The sequence below is a fragment of the Opisthocomus hoazin genome, chromosome 1 (assembly GCF_030867145.1).
Source record: "Opisthocomus hoazin isolate bOpiHoa1 chromosome 1, bOpiHoa1.hap1, whole genome shotgun sequence".
NCBI lineage: Eukaryota > Metazoa > Chordata > Aves > Opisthocomiformes > Opisthocomidae > Opisthocomus > Opisthocomus hoazin.
In genome coordinates, this window is record NC_134414.1 from 38,287,814 (window position 1) to 38,312,091 (window position 24,278).

General features: G+C 43.5%; 1 protein-coding gene across 7 annotated transcripts in view; it reads left to right on the forward strand.

Annotated features, from left to right (window-relative positions):
* ELF1 (E74 like ETS transcription factor 1) overlaps positions 1–22,261 on the forward strand; it is a 92,636-nt gene extending 70,375 nt beyond the window's left edge. For all 7 annotated transcript variants that reach the window (XM_075422519.1, XM_075422557.1, XM_075422547.1 and 4 more), the window contains exons 6-9: positions 3,278–3,361; positions 6,499–6,691; positions 7,781–8,248; positions 20,610–22,261. In XM_075422519.1, the coding sequence (XP_075278634.1) occupies positions 3,278–3,361; positions 6,499–6,691; positions 7,781–8,248; positions 20,610–21,225 (1,361 nt within the window). In that variant the 3' untranslated portion in view covers positions 21,226–22,261. The remainder of the gene's footprint in view (positions 1–3,277; positions 3,362–6,498; positions 6,692–7,780; positions 8,249–20,609) is intronic.
* The last annotated feature ends 2,017 nt before the right edge of the window (positions 22,262–24,278 follow it).

Below are 24,278 nucleotides of genomic sequence, written 5' to 3' on the forward strand. Positions count from 1 at the left end.
CAGGATGATGTGCAGTGTGTGGGAGGGATTCTTTTGGGTTTGTTTTGTTTTTTGAAGTGCAGTCTGGTTCCCTTCCTTTGGTCAGTTTTGTGGCACAGCAAAGGACCATGGTCATTTCGCCCTGTCCGTACCAGTCACAGTTTTATAGACTTCTGACATATGGGATTGCGTTGTGCAGAGCTTTGCCAGCTAATGGAGCCAGAATGGCACGGCCAAGTAGAGCTCCTCCAAGAAAATGTTCTCCAGAAGTGATGGGGTGATTTCACTTCCATTCCCTAGGGGCCTTACTGCTGCAGCGGGAGAGCGGTATCCACCCATCTGCTCAGCTCCAGGCCCGTGTTCAGCATGGTGTTTGTACTCATGAATGTCTGAGCACTGAGCTGCCGAACTACGGATCAGAAAGACAGGAGAAACAAAGGGATATCAGAGAAAGAAATTTGAGAATTTGCTGTACTAATAACCTTCAGTCCCATTTTTCCTATGGGTGATATCTGGCAGTATGTGGTCACATAAGTTATATACACATTATATTTTAGTTATGTACTGTTTATTATGTTTTTACATACATTGTATTCTCTTAAAAACCACTGGAAACAGTGCAAGAAGATGTATTGAACTTTTTCTGGTGTGGTATAAAATACTTAATCAGGATGAGAATCTCACTGTCTAAATATCGCATTAGATGGTAGCACAGATTTCTAACCTGAAGTGTTTTTGCAGCCATGGAAATGGGAAAGTGGAGATACCAATTATAAATTCAATTAGCTATGCAAAATTATGGTAGCCCCACATCAGGCTTAGCTCTGGCACGTTCTTCATCGTTCCTTTTTGCAAAATTCTCTCCTAAAAAGGAATTTAGTGGTGTACTGTGAAGGGTAACAAATTCATGCTCTATTGAACTGAAGGAGGAAGCGTGCTAATGCTTAATGTGCTTTCGGAAAATGTCTTCTTTTAAACAAAGGAAACATATCTTGTCTGCCTCTGTTAACTGTGTTTTTGGCGGTATCAGTCAGCGCCTGGAGATCATAGCTCACAACATAGTCTAAAACCATCATCTTAAATATCTCTAGCCCAGATACAGCGCGGTAACATCAATACCTTTCTGTAAACGAGTTTCACATTCTTCACTGAGTTCTAATTTTGGATGGCTTTCTGGCAGAGGATTGTCCAAATAGGATGTCCTGAATTTGTCTGAGCTGAAGTGAGAGAGCCTAGAATTGCTGTAGGAGTAGTATTCATGTCTAGTAGCCTAGGTTAACCCTAAATCAGAAGTGCATAAATATATGTGACCGGTACTTATGTTTCCTGAAGTTGACCAGCAGTAGTTAGGTCATGACCTAATTGAGCCCTCATCCACTTAATTTTCTTTTAATTAAGACATGATCTCATCTGGACACAAGGTAGTCAATGACATCAAAGTAACACTGCCCTCTCCTTAATGGCGTACATTTACACCTGTACAAGAGGGGAAACAAGATGAGCACCCAACAGAGCCTTTCCATGACACAGCTCTAAGGGGAGAAGAGCGCTTAGCCAAAGTTACCTGAGGGACTTCTTGTGCCCTAGAAGCTAACCTATACAAGAGTGACTTCATCTAGATGTGTTAGAGAAAAGAGGCATTTCTGCAACCAATAATGGTGAGTGGAACAAAACGGCAAAAATGTACCCCAGTGGTTCTTTATCCTTTCGTATGACGATATATGACAAAATACAGTATTGTAGGATTTCTTCCCTCCCATCTTCATCCAGATCAAGGAAGACATTACTGGCCAAGGCGATGGCTGAACTTTGTGTCCCATCCTCAGTCATGAATCCTGTCTGAATGCAAGCAAGAAAATTAGAGGGCTCCAGGCATTACTAGGGTTTCCTCACTGTAGCGCTCTCAACTGCTATCGCTCCTCCCCCATGCCCTGTCAAAAAAAGAGAGAGAAAGAACAGGGTGCAAAGGTGGACTTAGCAAGACTGCTAATGTCAGCAGGTGAATGCTCAAGCCAGTGCTTCTTATGACGTCTTTCTAGAAACCTGGAAGTCTAGAACAAAGCAGACAGTGCAGGCTGGCACTGAGCATGTTTTTCAGATCTAGTGGAAAACGCTCACTCTTATTCTGCAGCAGAGCCATTTCCTTACTAAAACAGCCCCTAAAAACAAAACCAAAAGTGGAACGCCATAGTGTATGGGTTTGCACAGGCCTGTTGTCCTTACCTCCTTAGGACACAAGCTCTTTGGAAATGTAATAAATAGAGAAAAAGAAAAATATTTTTCTTTATATCTTCAATTCTGACAATATTCTGTTTGGACTAGAAGTGTGTTTCTCCGAGTCCTGTGTCTGCTTGGTCTAGTCTGTCTCTCAAAAAAAGCAAAGGTAATATGTGAATAATAGGTATTGTCAATGTACTAAGGGGTCACTGCAAAACCTGATAAGAGAACTTTTTTATTTTGTAAGAAAGTTCTGAAGGTTTCCGATTAATGACATTAGCTGTAAAAGCTGCCGTTGCATGGAGTGAGGACTAGTAAAGGAATAGGTTCAGCATTTTATATTGAAAAATACTTCAGCATGATTTATTTTTTTACTCCACTTCTGTTTAGCTAGTTGATTTCTCAACATTTTCAAATGAATGCCCTTCATGGTGCCTGACTTCTTCCTTTCAGTCTTCCTCACCAGATAGAGCCACCATGCTTATGACTTTAAAACCTGGTGTGTTTTCAGAGCCTGTTACTGGTTCTACTGGTCTTAACAAGTGAAGAAGGGACTTGACTTTACCTGTAGCCACTGTTGAGAAAGGTGCGAAAGACAATAGGGCTGAGGAATGTTTTCTTTACATGACAGTGTAGTTTGCTCCTGTCAGTGGAGACTTCCAGTCTATTAAACAAGCAGACAATCTTGTTTCACCCTTGAATTCTATTTGGTGGTCAGTGAACAAGATGGTGCTCTGTATTTTACCTAGCTTTTCCTGTTTAAACTCTTCCCCACAGTTAATGGCTTATTCATATCATCTGTTTTAAATGCTCTTAAGAGTACCTAAAAAGCCACACATTTCCAAGGCACATAGGCTTTGGAAAAGTGAGCATCATCTTTACTAGAGTACACTAAGAGCACAGGGGGTCCAATCCTGCTGTAGAAATTGAAAGAGTTCAGCATAAAACTGAGCTCCTAACTTAATAGAAATTGAATCCTCTCTGAATTGGGGAAACAAAACTCTTCTATTTTTAGGTCATTGTTCTTTTTTTATTTCCTTTTTTTTTAAGCAGCAGTTGACTTAGTGGTGGTTTATTTCAGGGAAGAAGCCGAAACCATCTCGTCCTGAGTCCCCTACTACAACTCCAAACATATCTGTGAAAAAGAAAAACAAAGATGGAAAGGGTAAGTCAAAGAGTTGTCACTGAAGTTTTTAAAAGAACGTTGTTTCTGAGTAACCTATAAAGAAGAACAACTTCCCTGGTTCTCTTGTGATCTAAGACAAGGTCTTATGCTCAGGGGTGGTTTACATCTCCTCTCAAGCCAAGTAAAAAATTAGCACACAAGATTTCTTGGTGAAATACCCGGTTCCCAGGGAGAATAGCCTATTTGTCACTTCAGTTGCAAGGGTTCTTGGAAACTCTTCAGCCCCCCGCAGAGGCTGCTGCGTTTGGAGTCTTGGGGAGCACTTTGCAGTGTATTAATGTCTCTTGGGCTGTGGTTATTTTGGCAGATGATCTCTGAAAACGTTTTCCATCTGTGTGTGTCTTAATTCTGCGTGAGGAGCTAATGAAGGCTGCCCGTTGGCAGCAGGAGTCTTCTGAGCCTTCAGTTTTGAGGAAAGTTATAACGCAGCTTGGAGACTTGGGCAGAAGCCTGGGGGTTTGATGCTGCTTTCATTCCTCCTGTGTTTAAAAGGAAGAAAGAAAATAAATAGCCCGCAACCGATACAATAAATCATTTCCTCCAGACTGAACTGTTCGGTCGTGCCTGTCAGTTCTGTCAACAGCTCGGTTGCTTTGCTGCTGGGTCCAGCACCCGTGCCCGGGCTGGTGTTAGAACGGCAGCCTGATGTCCCAGCCACCGCCGAGCTGTGCTGCGCTGGCTGGGAGCTGGAGGTGAGCTTCCCCTGTGGCTCTGCCAGTGCCCGCACGCACGGCTGCGGGCTGATGCGCTGGCGGTACTGCCTGGGACAGAAACTCAGCCAAACCTGGGCGGTGGTGGTGTGAGAATGTCAGATGCTCTTTAAATCAGAAAAATCACTGCGCTGACATAGAAGCATGGTATTTTTTCTGCGGTAACAGGAAAAAATACCTGTTGGCAAGCAATAAATATTTAACAGTTTAATGCCAGCAATTTTGAGTATGCACTGTTGCCTTTTTTTAAAATTAAAACCTGATTTTTAAGTAAAAATGAAAGTATCATAGGATCCTCCAAGTGGCGCTCAGATGAAATAATAGAGAATACCGAAGCAGCTAGCCACAAAATTGAAAGGGAGAAGAGTCTGTTTCTGGCGGTGATAGCAAGGGTATGCCATATGTCACCTTTGTCAATTGTTACAAAATTGCAAATTCAGAATCGCAGAATGTTCGGGGTTGGAAGGGACCTCTGTGGGTCATCTGGTCCAACCCCCCTGCTGAAGCAGGGTCACCTACAGCAGGCTGCACAGGACCTTGTCCAGGCGGGTCTTGAATAGGAGTGTGTTGCCTGAAACCACTGCATGTTACAAAAAAAAGCTGCAACAAAAGCTTTTGTTTTGCATTTTGAGGAACATAGAATTGAAGTAAAAGGGATGTTAATATAACCGGCCTTAGCAGGGAAGCAGCTAGAAAATCACGAGAGTTGCCTGTCTCTCGGTATCCACAGTGTTCCCCGAAGGGGAGAATGCATGCTAAAACACCGAGCCCTCTGTATAATTACATGATGCGATGCATGGAGACAATCGAGTTTCCTACAGATTTCTTCCTCTGCTGTGACTCAGAGGGAGTTAAAAATTCTGCCTGTGAGTAAAGCAGACATGGTTTTCGCAGACAGTCCTCCTCACAGTGATTTTTCAGGAGCTAAGCAGTGACAAATTTTCAGAGTGCCTTGATGCAGCTGAGCATTTTTAGTCTAGACTACAACAAAAGCATCCTGGATTAGATGGTAAGTGGCTGGGAATGCTCTCACTCCTGGCCGGCATTGCGTCTTGCCTAAACAGTCTTAACCTTTGCCTTCGGGATATCCGAAGGCAACCAGGCTGACCTTTCATGTAGGCTGGGAGACATTTGTTGCAAAGGCAGTGGTTTTTTTTTTCTTTAGGGATGCTCACTTTTCAAGTGTCCACATGCTGAAGGAGCTGCTGACATTTTGTACTGCCAGTGCTGATGTCTTTGCTGAATATTGGCAAAATACAGATTATAATGCAGTAGTATGGGAGTTTTAATTGGTGAGACACTTCTCTTGTTTGAAAGTAAGTTCAGACTGGCGGTTATGAACTGCTGAGTTACACTGAAGCTAACAGGAGAGACCGTGTCACCTTCTGATGCACTGGGCATCATTTTTTGTGAAACTTGAGAAATCTGGACATTCTGTCCTTGCCGTGTTTTTGCTCGACTGCTTGTGGGAGGTGACACTTTCATGCAAAAAGTTTTTTCTTCCTTTCCTCAGAGCAACAGTGTATCACTAAGAAGCTTCTGTGCAGCTTAAAGTGTCCAAAAGAACATCTGATGCCAAAAGCCTTAAAAAAGGCAGGAAAAAGGGTCTCATTAGTTACATGAGTTTAGACTCCTTTAAATGTGCCTTTGGAAAAAAAGAATACGCATATTTTGTAGTAGTTTTAAGTATTCACATTCTGTGATTTTAGTACTGTTTCTTTATAGGTCTTAAACACCGAACAGATGTGATGGATTTCCATATATAAGGGTTTGTGCCTGCTTGTTTGTAAAATGAAATTTGAACGTTGATTATCAGCAAGTGCAAGTGCTTGCTGGATTAAAAAAAACAAACACCTTTTTCTGAACTCTGTTCTTGAAGGTTTGCCTACCTCAGCATATGCCACTGCTTGCTCCATAGAAATCTAATTGTTAAAAGTAAGGATTTTGTTTAGCCTTTTAAAGGATTATAATACCTCAATTCAGCAAAGTATTTAAGCAAGGACTTAGTTTCCACCATTTTCAGAGGATGGACCCGAACATGTTCCAGTTCGAGGTAGATCTGTAGTGACTGCTTCTGTAACTGGATTAGGCAGGAGGGAAGTGTGCGCATAGGTGACTAATGCTGTCTAACCTTGGTGGCTGGAGCGCGGTGGGTGACTGTAGGCTGACTGGTAGCTGACTCCTTAGGCTACAGACAGTGCCTGGGGTCTTTGGGCACCCAGGTTATAACAGCTAACAAGAGTCCCTTCCCGTGTCCTTCCATCACTATTTCCTAGTCTTGATGATGTGTTACAGTGTATTCATAAAGATACCAGCTTCTTAATTTTTAGATTATTTACATCATTAATAAAATGTGGTCAACTAATATATTTTTTTTTCCTGTGTCCTGAAATACTTTTATTTTAGGAAATACCATTTATCTCTGGGAGTTCTTACTAGCACTGCTCCAGGACAAAGCTACGTGTCCTAAGTATATCAAATGGACTCAAAGAGAGAAGGGCATTTTCAAACTGGTAGATTCCAAGGCTGTGTCCAGGTTGTGGGGAAAACACAAAAACAAACCTGACATGAATTATGAGACTATGGGTAGAGCGCTCAGGTATGTGCATTTTTAGTAATAGAGTGTTTTTGTTGCCTTAGTGTTTACATGCATTAAATGCCTCATCTAATTTGTGTAACAACAGAAAAGAGTTAGTATTCTACCAGTTTGGGAAATGAAGATGTTGTTTCAGCAAAATAAATGAGCTAACAAAAGCCAGAAAGTAACCCTTACTGACCTCAAGGCCACATCAGCTCAGATATTTTCAGTGCTGCTGCAAAAGCTACATCTTCGCTCAGTCACAGGCTGAACATTCTAAGCGGGGCAAGCCTTTTACATAAATTTTGAACCTCTTTCCTCCAAAAAATCCTAAATTCAGGTGTATTAATGAGATTGTTTCTACTTGTTGCAAATAATCCAGTTTCCAGTGGAAGATACAGTTTTAGAATTCAGGTCTGGATGCGCTTCTCTGAACTTGTGTGTGCAGACAGTTTTAAAACATCTTGTCATGTCGCTCTGCCTGTGAGGCTGGGATTTTTCTCACACATAAAAGACTGTGCAAAACAAGCAGGCACCCACGAAGCTTCAGTCTTACCTGCTGATTGATAATTGTCCGACTGAGCAGCTATGCGTTTCTTTTCGTTTCCCTTCACCCCTCACCTCGCTGTGTGTAATTTCAAATTATCATATTAATTTGTAAATCTAACAGAAGTAGTGCTTTCCTGTCCTGTTGCATTTGCTTTGTTGCAGCTAAAATGTCTGCCTGTGCTCACTGGTGAATAAGCGTGAATTCAGGTAACTGAAAGAACTGTAGGAGTTGAGGAGAATTACAATTTTTATGCAACTTTTTAAAGAGTATGAGTTGATAGCAGAGCTGCCAAGTCACGGAGTTCTTCTCTTTCTCCTCAGAGTTATCGGAGGTTCAGATTAAAAGGTGACATGAAATACCAGTAAAAGAAAGTTGTTTGAGGAAAAAATACACCATTAAATTGGCTACTCCTTTATAATGAAGAAACTAGGCACTCAAAATATTGTTTACTTGTTACCACTGGTCTTATTTTCTGAGGAGTTTGTTGCCTTTTTTGTTTGTTTTGTTTGGGTTTTTGGCAAAAAGCAGTGTGTAACTTGATGTCTGTACGCTTTAAACAGATACTATTACCAAAGAGGAATACTGGCTAAAGTAGAAGGTCAGCGCCTAGTATATCAATTTAAAGAAATGCCAAAAGATCTCATCTATATCGATGATGAAGATGCAAGCCCTAGCGCTGAATCATCAGATTCAACTCTGCTCTCAACTCCTGTGGCCAACAGAAACCAGTCGAGCAGATCTAGAGCGTCTGCAAACGGGGGAACAAAGGCAGGATCAACCGCAGTGCTAAAAACAGGAAACTCAAAGCCTGCGAAGCTGAAGGAGCACGTAGAAGTTGTACACCAGCAGACACCTGGCTTGACTTCAGAAGTTTTGAGGACAATGCAATCTCCACAGCCAGTATATCCCACTCAGCTTTTTCGGACAGTTCACGTAATGCAGCCATTGCAGTCCCTCACAGAAGGACACACAGCTGTAACCAGTAATGTTCCGGATGAAACGTTAAGTCCCTCGGTTCAGAATATAAGGTAAGAAAATGTATAGAAAATAAATGTACGAATAATAATAAGTTCACTGGATGATGGCTAGATAGACTAGATTCCTTGTTGTGCTTCAAAAAGTGCTCATCTCCCAGTATGGTTGAAGTGAAACCGTGTCTTTGTGGGTACAGTTGGGAATCTCTACAGCATATTGTGACATGTGTGCTCATAAATGCTCTGCCTTTGGTGGAGGGAAGCGCATCGTTCCTGCGGTATTAGGCCTGATGCAAATCCCTCAGAGAAGAAAAATACACAGCTCCTCTTTAAAATTGGTATCACCGGTTCTGTCCCACAGCAGGGGCAGTCTTTTAATGGCTTTTCTTTTTCACTGACTGTTTGGTGTCTTTGCTTTTGAATTATACGTGGTGTGGCTGCGTGATACCTTCAAAAAGATTTTCCTTCTTGCTTTTTAATTTTTCTTCTTAAGAATTTTTTGACATCTCTTTCATCTTTTGTATTGTCCCCATTTACAACAAGGGAAAGCTCAGTTTTATCGACTCTGGCGTTTTGCTGCTGTTACAAGAGCATGTTCTTTTCATTTTAGAAAACAATTAACAGAGTAATCTCATGGGAGCTGTGTATCCGCAGACTATTTTGGGAGACAGCCATGCTTCCACGCTTAATTTGTAAGTCAACTGGCTAACGCTACACAGCATTGAAGCACTCCTTTGCACCTACCCGTTAGTGGCAGCATCCTAATTGAAGAGGCTTTAAAACAGTCACTTAGCCTGGTTTTACCCTACCCTGAGGCATCCTCTGGTGGAGCTTGTTCATCTCCACTGACTACAAAAGACCTAAAACAAAAAAATGTTATTGTAATCTAGGCCCCTCACAAGACTGTCAGAGTTGTATGTGGTGATTCTGGACCTTAAAGCTGGTTCAGGAGAGCTTCAGGATACAATTCAGGAGCTGTACATTCTTAATGAGTTATGAACATACTTTCTTTTGAGATTTGCTGTGTTAACATCACCGTTACAATGGTAATCATTTTGTGCTGCAAAATGGCAATAATGCTATGTCCTGCTCCGCTCCTCTGTTCTTTCCTTTGAAAATTACATCCAGAGCCACCAATAGATTTGGAGTGGTACTGACTGTTTGGGGATAACCATGCAATTTTGTCAGAGAGAAGTAAGTCGTGACACTAATGAGTCCAAATAATTTATTTGTTTCTAAAGAGTAAGTTTTGCTCTCTCTTCTCTGCTACTAGAGCGATGCTGTAAAAGCTGATCGGTTATTAAAACTGCACTTATATAAAAGGAAAATTCAGCAGAGCAATAACAGCTAGATTTTTCAGAAGAACTGAAAGAAGAACTGAAACTGTTTAGATCAGGCTCCAGTGGCTGATGTAATAGAAACAATAAGAAACACTTAGGAGATAACCAAGTAGTTGAGGAAGCTGAAGATTTATACATAGGAAATGACAAACCCAGACTGCAGCTTCAGTCAAGAGAAAAAGTTGTATTATCTCTTCTTTCCTTGGGGTAAAAAAATCCCAAACTCCAAAATTATCCCTGGACTTCCTAGTTAGAATTCTAGGGTTTTTTTTTAATTTTGTTAAAACTTATGAAATGTTTTCATTCGCGCTGCAATATGCAAAATTCACACTGAAAAGAGAAATGTACTGGTTAGTAAAGGCTGCAAGGGAATAAATACGCTGGGCCATAAAAGCGAAAATATTTTTCATAGTTACTGGTAAGCACTGTAAAACAAGCTAGAGTTACCATTTTTAAGTAGTCAGTATCTGTTTTCATTTGTCTTTTAATCCTGAAATGCATGATTTGAAATCAAATTGTGTTTTGCTTGTTGTTCTAACCAGCTAGTTCAAGATGCACGTAAGGGAGGGAAGGGTTACATTTGATCCAAAGTTTATGTGAAAGATAATTATGAAGAATTTGACCAAAAAAATAAAGAACCAATTTTGGAATTAATTTAGAAAATGAATAATAATCTGCATCAATGTGATGTCTTATAAGATTGTAAAGCTTAGGAATGAAGCTACTCTGTACAGTGCAATCCTATGATTTCAGAGTTGATGAGGAATTTACTTAACTTGTAAAAACTCACTGGGGCAATATAGTGAAAGGAAACAAGTACAGACATAATTGAAGCTGTACAGTACCATTTAAGTCAGAAGAATAATGCTATTAAACATTAGTAGGGGGAAAGTTCAGCAGTTTGCACAGTTAGATAGCTCTAGGCTAGACCTACACTAGATTATGTGTCAAAACCAATATCAATAGCGTAGAAGGTATGAAAAATGGTAACAACAAACAGAAGTATCTGTAAGACCTAATAAGGCAGGCAGGCAGGCAAGAAGTCCAGCCTAACATTTGGAAAGCGGCTCAGTGACATTATGACATCAAATTATTGCATTATGGTATTTCACAATCAGACCTTGGGCAATAAGCTGTGGGGAGAAAAGTAGTAGAGGTGGCACATGTGTGAAGCTCGAATGAAGCAGAAGCCTTAAAGCCTTAGATCAGTTCTGTACTGCATTGGTTCTAATCCACAGTTTGTAACTTAAAACATTGTTCCACGAAGTCTTCAGTTGTACTTTCCTTAGCCAAGATGACAGTGTCTCGAAGGAAAAAAAAAAAGACCCATTGGATCTTTTCAGTACAGTACGTAATTACTGAATGGTATAGAAGTATTGCTAATTAAGAAAGAATGTACTGAGATGTCTGAGCAGTTTGAGTGAAAATAAAAACCACAACCCAAATTTTTTTTTTTGTGTTGCTTTTAACTAGGATGAGCCAAGCTGCAAGCCAAGGTGCTGATGAGTCCTGTGCAGTAGTCACTGCCCATTCCGGGCTCTAAAAATACAATTTATGACAGATACATTACTGCTGAGTTTCAGAATGCAGACTTGAAATAGTTTGGTGAGGTAGAAGGACACACTGAACATTTTTTGGAGTGTATGTTTTAGGTCTTGTTTTATAATAAGGCTGAAACAGAGGAACTGGGTTTGGGGTTTGTTTGTTCAAGCAGCCATCAGACTCTTGAAGCTGAACATGCTTGTGTGCATGTTCTGAATTGCTGCAGCAGGACTTCCAGAAGAGGTGAAATGAATCATCAATGTGATTTGAAAATGTACCGCAGGTACGATTGCCGTGACAGAGCAGGAGCTGACAAACCCTCTGATGTGTGCATGCTCTCTGCATGGTTGTGGCTGGAGTCACTGCATTGTAGTTTTGTAAGGGAGCAAGAGGACAAATAGCAACATTTGTTGCCAGTTGCTCTTCAGAGGCTGGGGCAGGTAGACAGTCAAGGTCATTTTGGACAAGGGGCAATCAGGGTTTGGGAACGATCCTCAGAGTTTTTCTGATGTGTGCTGGTTAGTGGTTGGGCTCTGCCTTGCTGCATGAATGTCTTAGACCCATATAATTTGTCTCACGCAATGTAGCTTCTAAAGTTTTATTTATATAAATGTTCTTGCCTTTTCATGGAAATAAATGTTCTTCCCTCTGCAGCAATTTGCTTCTGTTGTGAGAAAAAAAAACACTATGTGATTAACCACATGCTATAAAGAAAATAGTGAGGATTTTTGAGGTCAGAGCAGTTGGCTTCTTAACACTTAACCATATCCTTCAGAGAAGTCGTCTGAACGTGCTGCTTCTCTGCTGAGGAACTTGGTAAAAGAATCATCTGCAGAATGTGGTGAAGGGCTGGTGTCCCCGTCCCTCCCCTGCGCTAGGCAGCAGTTGCCTGGCAGTCTGCACGTGGGGCATCGCTGGGAGAGTGTGGCGGCCGTGCCCCAGGGCCTCGGCCTTTCTCAGAGAAAGGGACAGTGAAAATCAGGGGTTGGTTCTTCGCAGGAGACAAGCAGTGGCTTCGTTTATAGCTGAACAAAGCTCAGGTAGAGCTTTGTGTACTTTGAGAGGAAGGTAGCGTCCTACTCCAGAGTGGAAAGGTCTGGTCTTTTGGGTGGCTTTTGAGGGGCTTTTTATCCAAGTTTTTGTGCTGCCGTATGCAGGAGACAAGCAGTGGCCAGGGGAATATGGCTCTGCTTCAGCACTGGTGCTTAAACAAAAAGGCTGTAATGTGGTGCTAACCCAAGCTTGGGAAACGGGGTGGGAGCAGGGTCAGGTCAGGCAAACTGGGTTTTGCTGACTGGGGAAGACATCTCCTGTCCCCAGTAGGAATATTCGGAACTGCAAACTCACTGCTGTTCTGCAGGTCTGACCACTCTGGCTTGGTGGATGCAAGCACAGTTACTGCAGTCTCCAGTCCTGTAACTGGGAGCTGAATTTGGCACCACAGTGAGAAGACAAAAATAAAAATGCCTCTCTGGATGAGCTTTTAATTTATTTCTAACTTTTTCCAATGAGCTAGATTTTTTTCAAGGAAGAAAAAAAAAAAAGTCTCTTTGAATTTAGCACTTGTAAAATTGTTCTGTTTAAACCAGAATAACCAACACAAGTTAACCAGAATATCTGGTTTATTGGAGTAATTGTGTTTTATCCTGGAATTCGGAGGCACTGAAGTAGGCCTGGGATTCAGCTCCATGTTCGTCGGGCCATTGTGAGTGTAAAGGGCGTCCCTTCTGTTGCTGCAGAGAGCGTACATCTCCTGTAGGGCTAGGGACCTACCTTGTCATGGGCAGTCTAGGACATCGTACAGGGCTCAAAGATGCCTGCGTTTGGGCAATTAAATGGCTCCCTTGAAAGACTAGGGCTGCAGGCAGAGCCATGCATTTTCATTGAGCTTTAATTTAGAGTAGTAGTGATTTAAGATGGGATGTCCACTGGATGGAGTGAAAGGAGATTCTCACGTTACTGACGGTTCAGAGAAGATCATGTTTTGAGTAATTTAAAATGATCTGTCTCCATTTGTTATTGACTGTATGGGACATAGCTGAATCTTCTAGCTGGCAGCTCTGTGTACCAAGAAAGTTGCAATTAGCTGACTGCTGACAGATCCTGTGAAATACTTCAGCCGACTTCAGGTTTTAAACACAGTGTTTCTATCAAAATTCAGTTTTTTGTTTCTTTTCTGTATTTTCAAGTTGTCATTGTGGTAGCCTGGATAAAGCAGTATCCTGACTCTTTTCTGGAGCTAAAACAGACCACAGAGGACCAGTGGGATATGCTCTGTGTGTTCACTTCTAAGCTGGAGAACCGCTACATGGTGAATCAGCCACAGCTTTTGTCTTGACCTTTTTGCAACCTTTGGGGTAGAAAACATTGCAGTAATTCATCCTGAAGGTGACACAGGCGTGGACCACAGTGGCAAGATCCTCATTCAAGAGGAGAAGGAAATAGCTGAAGGTGAACCATGTTTTTTCTGGGCATGAGCATTCTGTGTAACAACTGTGATGAAGTCAACAATATGCCAGCACAGTGGATTGTCCCAATTAGCAGAGGGAATTACCTGTGAAAGTCATGTCTACCCCAAGGAAACACCTGTGCTTTCTTCTGTTGTTCCATAATCTGTTTCTGTGTCCAAGTTATGATGTATTGGTGGTCTGACTGCAGCTGTGCAGATGCTGAAAAACAGACAGATTTGTCTAGCATGAGTTTCGCAACTCTGAAAATGTGATTACAGATGCTGTTTCAAATGGAGTGTCTTCCACCTTGTGCCATGTATAGACATTAGCTTGTGTAAGTTGTGCAGTAAATGTCACCGTTATGTTCTGTAAACATACTTTTATGCCCTATCTATGTTGGTTTCGCTCGAGCTTGCATAACTGCACAAGGAGGCAGCCTGGCACTGTCCTACTGAGATTTTGCATTGACCATCTGCTTTCATTCCTTTTTCCCTGCCTAAGAATGAGAGTGAAATCTGCACACTGTCAGCTTACGTTGTAGCCCATCACTCCTCTGCCGTTCTTACAGGTATGCTGAATAAAAACCGTCACAGGTGTCAGTCTCGGTGAAGAGCTCACTAGGGCTCCCTGGGACTTGATGGGGAACATGAGCGAAGGAATACAATGCCAGCTGAGGACTTCTAGATAATCGGAAGCAACTCCTGGCTAATGTTTGGAAGGCCTTACTTCGATCAGCCACCATTGGTGCACGGGCTTTGCCTCTGTTTGCAGTTAAACGGTAGTCTTCCGTCAGTGCAACAAGTTGGGTCTTCGTGCCTGCACTAGAAGCTCTCCAGCACACCGACTGGCAGACACTGCTGGCTCTGTCTCACCGCTGCCGTGGCCTTCCCCAAAAGGAGGGAAGCAGGTGGTTGTTGTGAAGAGCTGATCTCTGTCATCTCTTACGTGAAGGCTTGGCTGCCTCTCAGGTTTGAGGATGGTGAGGAAAATGCCCTTCCTGAGGGAGGTGTTGGTCAGAAATAGGCTGATGTGATCTCAGTGGGCTTCTAGAAGAAACTCTCCTTTAGCTTACAACAGAGTGTGTTTCTCAGAACGTACTTACAATGGGGACAACTTCTATCACAGCAAAGACTTTGGTTATAACCAAACATTTTAATTTGATTTTCCTGCAGCATTTCTAATATAATTTCTGTGGTAGTTGGGAAGAAGGCTGCTTACAGCAGAAGGGAATTCAGAATCATCTAGGCGGATCAGTTTTGTTTCTGCACCACGAGAAGCTATCTGCAGGAGCTCTCTTTACGTGTCTTTGGCACTGTCAAAAGAGGTGGGGTTTCTGCAGGTCTCTGTTAGTAGCAAAGTTTCAGAGTTTCAGTTCAGGTGGTTGTCCCAAACACTTGGGTTCGTTTACCTGGTGTGTGGTACACCAATATACACACAGAACAGAGGTATTTTATTGCGTATTAACGCTAATATGGGTGTCTGTCCCAAGACAGCACACCATGTTCACAAATCAGCAGCCGTTTATACGCTTCACATTTCCGTATTAATTTTCTTAATACTTGCTTAAAATCTCTTCATCCAGCATGTAAATTAGTATGCATGCTCGGTGTCTTCATCTTTTGAGTCTGGGGTATAACTGGAGTAGGTGGTCTGTGAGTCAGTGGCTGCTATCTCCCGCTGCCAGAACGACCTTTCCCCTCATTACCTGTTCCTTTTGGCAATCTGAGCAGCTTTTCGTAGCTCGTTAGCTATTCTCACGATTCATCACTCTCTGGTTTTACTTTGGATAGGTACATCTTCTGAAACAATAACACATTATTCAAAATCTTGTTTCTTAGTTTCTCTAAACCTAGTATAGTTAATCTTAAACTTTTAGCTATAATAGGGGTAGGGCTTTATTAATTTCAATAATCATGTCACACTTTGATTCCTCCTTTTATTCCTTGGTATAACAAGGTGAGTGTGCAGTTTTGAAAAACTCTGGGAAGAAGACTGTAAGACTGCATGGGTCAGTAAAAAGGGACACCAGGCCTGAGAGCTGAGTCCTCTGTCTCCGTCCTCATGACATAAGAGATTATCTCGTCCAGGCAAAGAGCTAGACAAGAACAGGCGAGTTCTGCCTGCCCTGCGGAGGAGGCTGTGTTCAGACTGGGCGTGAAGGCATCAAGTGCCTCTCTACCGCTCATGGACATCTCCCCTAGACTGCTTTGGAGCTCCTGACCATGTGGCTTGTGCTGTGACAGGACCAGTGGCCATGCCTGCGACACGCTGGGGTGCAGTACTGACAAGATGGTTGATGACTCTGAGGATCACATACATGGGCGCAGCTGTGGAGTAGTTTGTGGTGACGGTAGAGCTCGGAGTTGTGTTTGGCTGGTGCTTCCCGTAGTCTCTCAAAAGAGGTTGCCTCTCAGCTCAGCATCTGAAGCGGTTCCAACAAGCACATCCCACCCCTTCACCTCCCTTGCTCTTCCTAGCTTGACTGAGTTGTTTGCAACCAATTAGTTGAACAAATGGGGAAAGTCCCTGGAAATTTGCCCGGTTATCTCAAGGCCATCATTTTCCCTATAGCTGTAGGTTGAACAATGTGTATGCTGGAGAGGGAAATCTCTCTGTCACCTCTCTCTGTGTATTTCTTAATATTGCCCTGTTTCGTTTTTGTACTGTGCTGTGAAATACTTTGTTTACCTTGGCTTGTAGCCTCAATTTTTTTTTTTGTTGCTATCTTCTCCCTTTCTGCATTTCATAAATTTCACATAAATTACTACGAATATACTTGGTTTTTCTGCCTGTTACTTATTATTTGCTTTATCACTAGTTACCTCTTGGAGAGCTAATATCATATTGCACAATTCTAGGCTGTTAACAGTACCAAATGGACCAACAAATAGATGATCATTTTCTGCCAAGCTAAAATGACTTCAGAATTTTTGTCATTCTTTTTTCAGTTGTAACCAGATTGTTTTATGGCACCATTTCCTTCTCATCACTCTTGCTCAATGTTCTTGTTCTTTTTGTAACCTCAGCAGGAACTTAAAGTAATCACCCAATAGATTTGTGCCTTAGAGTAGGAAGGGCATTAGCAAATTGACAGTGAAATTCAGAAGCACAGCAAAATACACAGTTCAAAGCACCTACAATAATGTAGCCCTGTGTTAACAAATCACATTATGTAGTGTGTACTTTTTTGTGTGTGTGAAACAGGCAAAACAATTAACCAAGCCTATATTTTTTTCAATGATTTTCAAGGCAAATAGTAGTTTGAGCAGATAGATTTTTAGTTTGTAAACACAGACACAGTTGTCTGTAGTCTTACCAATTAAGGCAAATGGCTGGCTTGGCCACCATCAACATAAATAACAATGTGTGTTTATGGTGCTGTGTGCTGCTTAATCCTGTGCTCATACAGACATTTGCTGCACGCTTTTCCTCTAGCAAGTTTACACTCTGTGTGTGTGTATACATATATGTGTGTATACATGTTTATATATGTGTCGTGTATATATATCAACTGATGGAGAAGATAGAGCATCTGGAGCAAACTATTAGTCACAGTATGACGTACAGGTATGGGACTGGCTTTCAGGAGAAATAAAATGGCTTAACAAGAGTCAACAAATAGTAATTGCAGCGTGCTGAGACGAGCAGTCTGGTTTGGTCCTCTCGGAGCTGTTGCTCTCAGTGCTTTGCAGGATACCTTCTGCGTTGGTTAGATCCAGTTCACACTTTTGGAGGTTGTCCTTTACAGCCATTTTGCAGCTAGAAGCTTTTATTTTCACTATTTTGTTTTAAAACAAAACAGCTAAACAACAAGAAAGTAGCTTCAGAGTAATACTTGGATGGCATGCCAGCACAAGCTAGCAGCCTCAGCCGCTGCTCTCAAAACTGCAGCTGTTGAGCTGAGCTTAATCCTTCAGGCTCACATAAATTTCTTCATGGATTAAAGAGCTGGCTTGGTATCTGCTCTGACACTTCTAATGCTTTGCTGATGGCAAGTGGTAGTTGTCTTTGCTTCTTGGCTGTTCCACTTGCATTGCTGGTCTCTCTAGACTTTCCTGGGTTGAGCTGTGTCTGTGGTGACGTTTTGATTTTACCGCAAGCTTGTTTAGGTAGTTTACTTTTTTTATTTTTAATTTTTTTTAAAGCTAGTGGATGCCCTCATCCTGTTACTACTGTTGATACAGACATTTGTGATTTTTCTATTCAGAGGAATTGCTGAGCGAGGGAATGATTCGAAGACCCGGTAATAACTCAGCAGTACAGTGTGTGCTGTTGAGCAGGTATCCTTTGGTACGGCCCCGGGCACACGCGGGATCTCGCCTCCAGACGTGCGCGCCAAACACCCTTTTCATTCTAGGTTAAATACAATCACAATATACCTATTCATTATATTTCTGAGAAATGCTTAGCATATTTATGGTTTTTCTGAGAACTAATTAGCATATGTTAATGTCTTTCACACATGTTTGTTGGCGCCTCCGGGTGGTTGTCAGGGGTCTTCAGATGAAGGCTTGTACTCTTCATCATGGTGTCCGCTGGTTGACCTTTGTTTCTGCGCAGACTCAGTTTTGAGATCACAAATACCATGTTCTTCAAGGTTGTTTTGTTCCAGTCTTGTTGTCAGCTTGGTGGCTCCTTATCTTCATGGTTCTGCGCGCTTGCTCTCCCAAGGCCGAGCTGTCTAGGTGGGATTATTCAGGAGTCTCTTACTTTACAACTTTCCCAATTATTCACAAAGAATCAAGACTTGCTTTGATTTTAATTAATCTGTGTGCAGTGATTCTGACAACCTAAAGTTCTATCTGCATCCGCTACCGCTGTTACATTCGCTACATTCCCAGGTATCAATCCCTCCTTTTCTTTTCAAGGGCTGGTAGTTTACACGGTACAGTTCTCAGCAGTTACAGCACTGGATCATTACGCATGCAGGAATACAAACTGCAATAATAAAAACTACTAACAACTAGAAAATATCATTAAAGCTACTTTGTTTCACGTTTCTTATTATCCCTTCTATCAGGAAGAGCACTGATAACCCTTAGCAGACTTGGAGTGAGCCTTGGTGCTGTCATTCCGAGCCTTGCGCTTGAAGCTTGGTTGTTGCTGTTTGCTGTGCAGCACCGAGCTCTCCAGAAGCTGGAAAGAAAGCAGCGATCACTCTAGCTGGTGCTTCATCTCCAGCCACGTCGCACTGCCATTAGTTTCTTCTTTGGGCTGTCTCCAGTTGTGTGAAACTCAAGATTAACTCTGGTGTCAGTCGCATCAAGTTTTGCGTCGTGATTATTACGGCCTCTGTGATGAGACCTGCCTGGGAGCCTCATGGGCAAAGATCTGGATTTGTTTTGTTATAGCAGCATTCCTGGGTACTGCGACCTTCTTGCTTGTGAGGAAGAGAAAGCTACAGGTGCAGGTTTTGTTCCTTGCATTACCAAGCCACATAGGAGGTGGGGAGAAGATTGCCTGCAGCAGGGACCGGCAGCTGGAGGATGCTCAGGGAGTACTGATGTGCCCTGAGCCTGATACCAGCTGGGTTACTGGAGCTGCCTTTGCCGGAGCAGTCTTTGGAGCTCAGCCAGAGACCTTTCCCAGAGGACTGAGCTGAGAGGGACCTGGGAAATCCTCTACAAATATTGCTTCACTTGTCTCTGCTGCACCAAGAAAGGGGGAATGCAGCTCCCTGTGCGGCTGGACTACTGCCAGCAGCAGCATCTGCGTCCACATTGCCCCGCAGCCTCAGCATCACATAAGTGCTGCTTTAGTAAGCTTTTTGTTGTAACTGTGATAGCCAGAACATGGTTTTAAATTGAAGTTTTAAATATGCTGAGTCTGATCTGACTGAACGCTGGCAAGTAGGATTTCACAGAGCTGTAAGAAGTAGGTACTACATGGGTAGAAGGACTATAGAAAGGAGGGCATTGACCTGAGGAGGACTTCAGAGTACAAATGTTGACAGTAAATTGCTTTCCATCTAAAGTGATTTCAGCAGGGGTAGAAATAAGCTAGGAGGGGGGAGGAGAGAGTTATTTTTCTTTTGGGTCAGTGTCAAGCATGTTCAAGAAAACACAGGGGAGAGCTTAAGACTAAAAAAGGGGAGGAGGGCGGGCAGGAGAAAACACTGAAGAGAAGCAGGAAGGTTGGAGAGAACTTGGCAGGATGAGCGGAAGGAAAGAAAAAGATTGTCAGAAACAGCGTGGCATGGTGGGCTGGAGCAGGCGGTGGCACGGGGTTGAAGCAGTTTCCCTTCCCTTCCTCTTTCCGTCCGCTGGACACCATTTGCTTCCCCAGGAGTGTGCTGTGGTTTGGGGTTTTTGTTTGTTTGTTTTATGTGCATGACTGGAGTGTGTTTCAGCCACATCGGTAAGTTGACCACTGTCCGTCGTAGTCATTGTACACTTTGGCAATACGGCTTTTAATCCTCCAACATTGCCCTCTCAGCTGTATATATATATATAGAAAGTAAGGTGGTACCCAAGTCTGGGAGCCTGCCACTGAGGGAATCATTCCTAATTGAAACTGATGTTTTTGGAGCAAATTCTGTTCAGCTGCTTTACTAGAAGGAGCGTAGAAGCCTGGCGGATAGAGAACTGTGTGTCCGGGGAGTCCGAGAAGGTCCTGACCAGACTCACTGCTACAGTGCAGATACTTTGGCATATACGTAAATGTATATACAGATGTCGGGAGAATTGAGGCCCGACTTACGAATTACTTAGTGTACCTTGGGAAACTGGTGGCAGATTTGTAGTGGGTCACGCTCGTGATGTCGCTCGATGCTTGAGGAGATCTTGGACGCGCTTCCCAGGTTTGCTGACGCAGTGCTGAGCGTCTCAAAGGCAGGCTGCTCAGCGTGGCGGTGGTAGTATCATTCGTGCAGGGTGCCTGTACTTCGGGAACTGTGCTGCTGAATTCGGGGGTCAGGTCCAGTTCTTGTTTTGTTAGGAGAGGGTGGCTGCTGCCTCTTTTGGAACCGTTAGGTAAATGAAATGTTTATGATGCCACGTGATTTTTCAATAGTAAAGCTACAGTTGTTTTTCAGAACTCGGCGTGGAAGTGTTCTGACCCTCTAATCTTTTCTAATCTTAATAGGACTTTACAGACTCCAACCCAAGTTCCAGTGGTCGTTTCTCCTGGAAATCAGCAGCTGCATACTGTAACACTCCAGACGGTGCCTCTTACGACAGTGATAGCCAGCACAGATCCAGCCTCGGCAGCAACGTCCCAAAAATTCATTTTACAAGCCATTCCTACTTCACAGCCCATGACGGTTCTTAAAGAAAATGTCGTGCTGCAGTCTCAGAAGCCAGTCTCGCCTCCTTCCTCGATTGTGCTGAGCCCAGCACAAGTTCAGCAGGTGCTCACCAGCAGCGTGCAGACAATTTGCAATGGAACGGTCAACGTGGCTTCGTCCCCATCCTTCAGCGCCACTACCCCCGTGGTAACGTTTTCACCTAGCAGCTCGCAGGTGGTAGCTCACCCATCGGGCACGGTGATCACTTCAGTGATTAAAGCACCAGAAACGAAACAGGTCGGCGTGCAAGGAGTGGTAAAAGAAGAAGACGATGAAAAATACGATGACGCTGAGCAGTCGGAGCAGAGATTCCAGCAGCAGCCGTTTGTGATGGTAGTGTCCAGTTCGAATGGTTTCCCATCTAACGTGCAAGTGAAGCAAGAAAATGAGCCATTGGAACCCTACTCATATTAACAAATTTAGAGGGAAAAAAAAAAAAGACCCTGTGGATGATTATTTTCATAAATGTGATGGGACCTTTTCAGTTATGTATATATGATATGATTCTGAAGAAAGATGTTGCAAAGCTACTTAATTTCTGCAGTTAATTGTTAGAATTCATGCTTTAGAATGGATTTTGATTTTCTGTTAATTGCTAAGTGTTATCATATAAATAAAATTATATATTACTCATGTTTCAAAATACAGGCATGAAGGAACATGCTTTTTACGCTATGCAGACTTTCTCCTGAGGTTGCTGGCCAAAGTTTCGAACCTTTTTCTCACAGTACTTTTTCAGTCTGTTGCCAATTTACATTGCAGTAACGTTATTATAACCTTTTCTGTTTAATCTGTATGTGTATCACTTTAACTTCTGAAGCAGCAGTTACTTTTAGTGTGGGACATTTTCATTCCATGTGTAGGAATTTTTTATGATCAAGTATCTGTTTCATACCGGTGAGTTACACCAGTTTTAGACTTTGATAACCAGGTATCCTCTTGCATTTTTTGCAGCACAAGCTCTTGTGCATGCAAAATGGAATCTACACTCCTGTTGAGAGTACACGAAACATTTATTCCAGTAATGGACAATGCCATGTCTGTATTTTATATGAAAACATCAGATATATTTAATTACAGAAGCTAACGGCATCACTACAGGTGCAAACGTTTCATGCCATTTTGCGACTATGAAGCTTAACAATCTTGCTTTCTACTTCAGATTATTTTGTAAGGGGGGAGGGAAATGAAATATATACAGTTTATTGCAGGTATTTGGAGATTAATACTGCTAAGAGTTCTTTTTTTGATTGTAAATAATGTACATTCAATGTCACGAGGAAGTTTTTTCAGCTAATTTGTTTCCATGCAAATTTTTGATAGATGCAAATAAGATCATTATGTTTAGAGGTCTAATGTTATATGTATTCATATTACAGAGTGAATTTGTATTTAAAGACAAATTTTTAAATGATGGAGCCCTCTGAACCTTGGGTCCTTGTCTTTTGTATTTTTAATTGGTTTATTATGAAAATAAATCAAATGGAAAAACATTTTTCTGTATTTACTCTGAAATGTTTTTATATTATTGTAATGTTTTCACGATCATAATGAACAACCAGAATACACTGAGAAATAGGACAACGTGATTCATCACTGTGGGTCTGTGGTGGGACAGGAGCAGTTCACAAATCGCTTCTGAACAGACTCAAACGCACCCGACATGCTGTGGGTGTCCTTTGAAATAGCAGTACTGTACGTTTTTGTCACTCAAATGCAAGTCCAAGAACAGGACTTAACCTTCTCCTTTTCCGTCACTTCCCAATACGTTACAAACAACCCCAAACCTCTGGCATTTTGGGGTGCCAGGCATCGCAAAGGTCTTTGTACCTTCTGTAACGCAACTGCTGGATCCAACTCCTAGGGCTTCAAGACCTCACATATTGCAATGTTTCAGCAGAAGGTGGATTAAAAGTAAGAAAATGCCTGACAAGATTAGTGGAATGTAAATTTTAAGGAAATACGGCTTTCTAGAATTGAATTCATGTTGGGAGTTTTACTGACTGGTTCAAAAGGTGAACTCTAAAGATAAGCATATGGGTACTAGAAAAACATTAATGGGAGCAGAACTGTGGCAGAGACAGTTTGATCCAGTTCAATAGAAGTATCTTTACAAACTGTATAGAAGGAGCAGTTCTCTGCCCAGCTGCCCTGTTTTTTGGCAGTCGAAACCTGCTTAGTAAAATCCAGTTTAATTCGGTGTTTCTTCCCTCTGACTCCCATGCAGTCGGGCTCCCACCTGCACACCCGACGCGCCTCACCCCATTTCCAGGCAGCTGACCGGTGGCTGTTTACCTGGCAGCGCTCCCGGCAGCCGGGGAGCCCGGCAATGCTGCAAGGAATGCGGGGTAGGCATTGTAACAGCTTATCTGATACCGTTCTCGTCCTGAGGGCCATTCCATAGTGATGAAAGCACGGGAGAGGGAGGCTAGGGTCTTTTTTTTTCAATCAGACTATAAAATAGGGGCTTTTTCCTGTGGTACAAGTATTTCATAATAGTAGGAAACCCGAAGTGGTAACGCCTGGCTGACATTAGTGCTTTTACAAGTGGGGAAGCTGTTTTGCTGATTTACTGGAAGCGGACGGGGGGCGGGGGGATCACACCTTAAGGTTACAGCTTTGCCAACAAAACCTCTGGCCATCGATGCAACTACTACGGAGGGAGAACGTTTGCCAGCTCAGCTTACGCCAGCTGGAGATGTGGAGATAAACTCCAGCAGGCAGCAGCGTGTTTCCACAGCAGACTCCGTTGTGTAACCGACAGTACGTGACAATCGCCCCCTTCCCACGTCCCTTTGGCTCCGGTCCGCCGGCCGGGCCTGTCCCTGCTTCCCGCTCCCCTAAGGGCGGCAGAAGGGCCAAGCTGGGCCGAGCCACCAGCCGAACATGGCCCCCACCCCCCCCCGCTCCAGCGGCTGCCGACTCGCGGAACACCGCGGCCGCAGGTCTTCTCTCCACGCGTGAGCCTGCGCAGGAGGAAAAGGCGAAAAGGCACTTTCATTTTTTTTCCTGAGGCGTTTCAGGTAAGGGAGCCCGGACAGGAGGATGAGGAGGGAGGAGCTCGGGGAGGCCTCAGGCTGCCAGCGCCGCCTCAGCGCCCGGCCCGGCCCGGTCCGGTCCGGCGGAGGGAGCTGCCCGCTGAGGCGCGGGGCCAGCGGCGGGCCCCGGCAAGCCCTGTGCCCCCCGGGGTCGGGTGCCCCTGCGCCCGCCGCCACGAACGCCTCAGCCTTCACCCCCGCTCCCCCCAGGCTCAGCGCCCCAAACGGCTGCCTGCTTGCCCGCGCCCTGCCCGGGAGGCCCTGCCGCAACCACCCGCCTCGGCGCCACGGCCAACCGGAAGAGGCGGAGCCGGAAGAGGCGGACGGAACGGGCCCGCGGGCCCCTCTGCCAGGGCCGGTCCTCCAGCTCTATGGTAGGGGGCGGAGCCCGCGGGGCGGGCTGGCCCCTCCGCATCCCGTCGCGCCTTG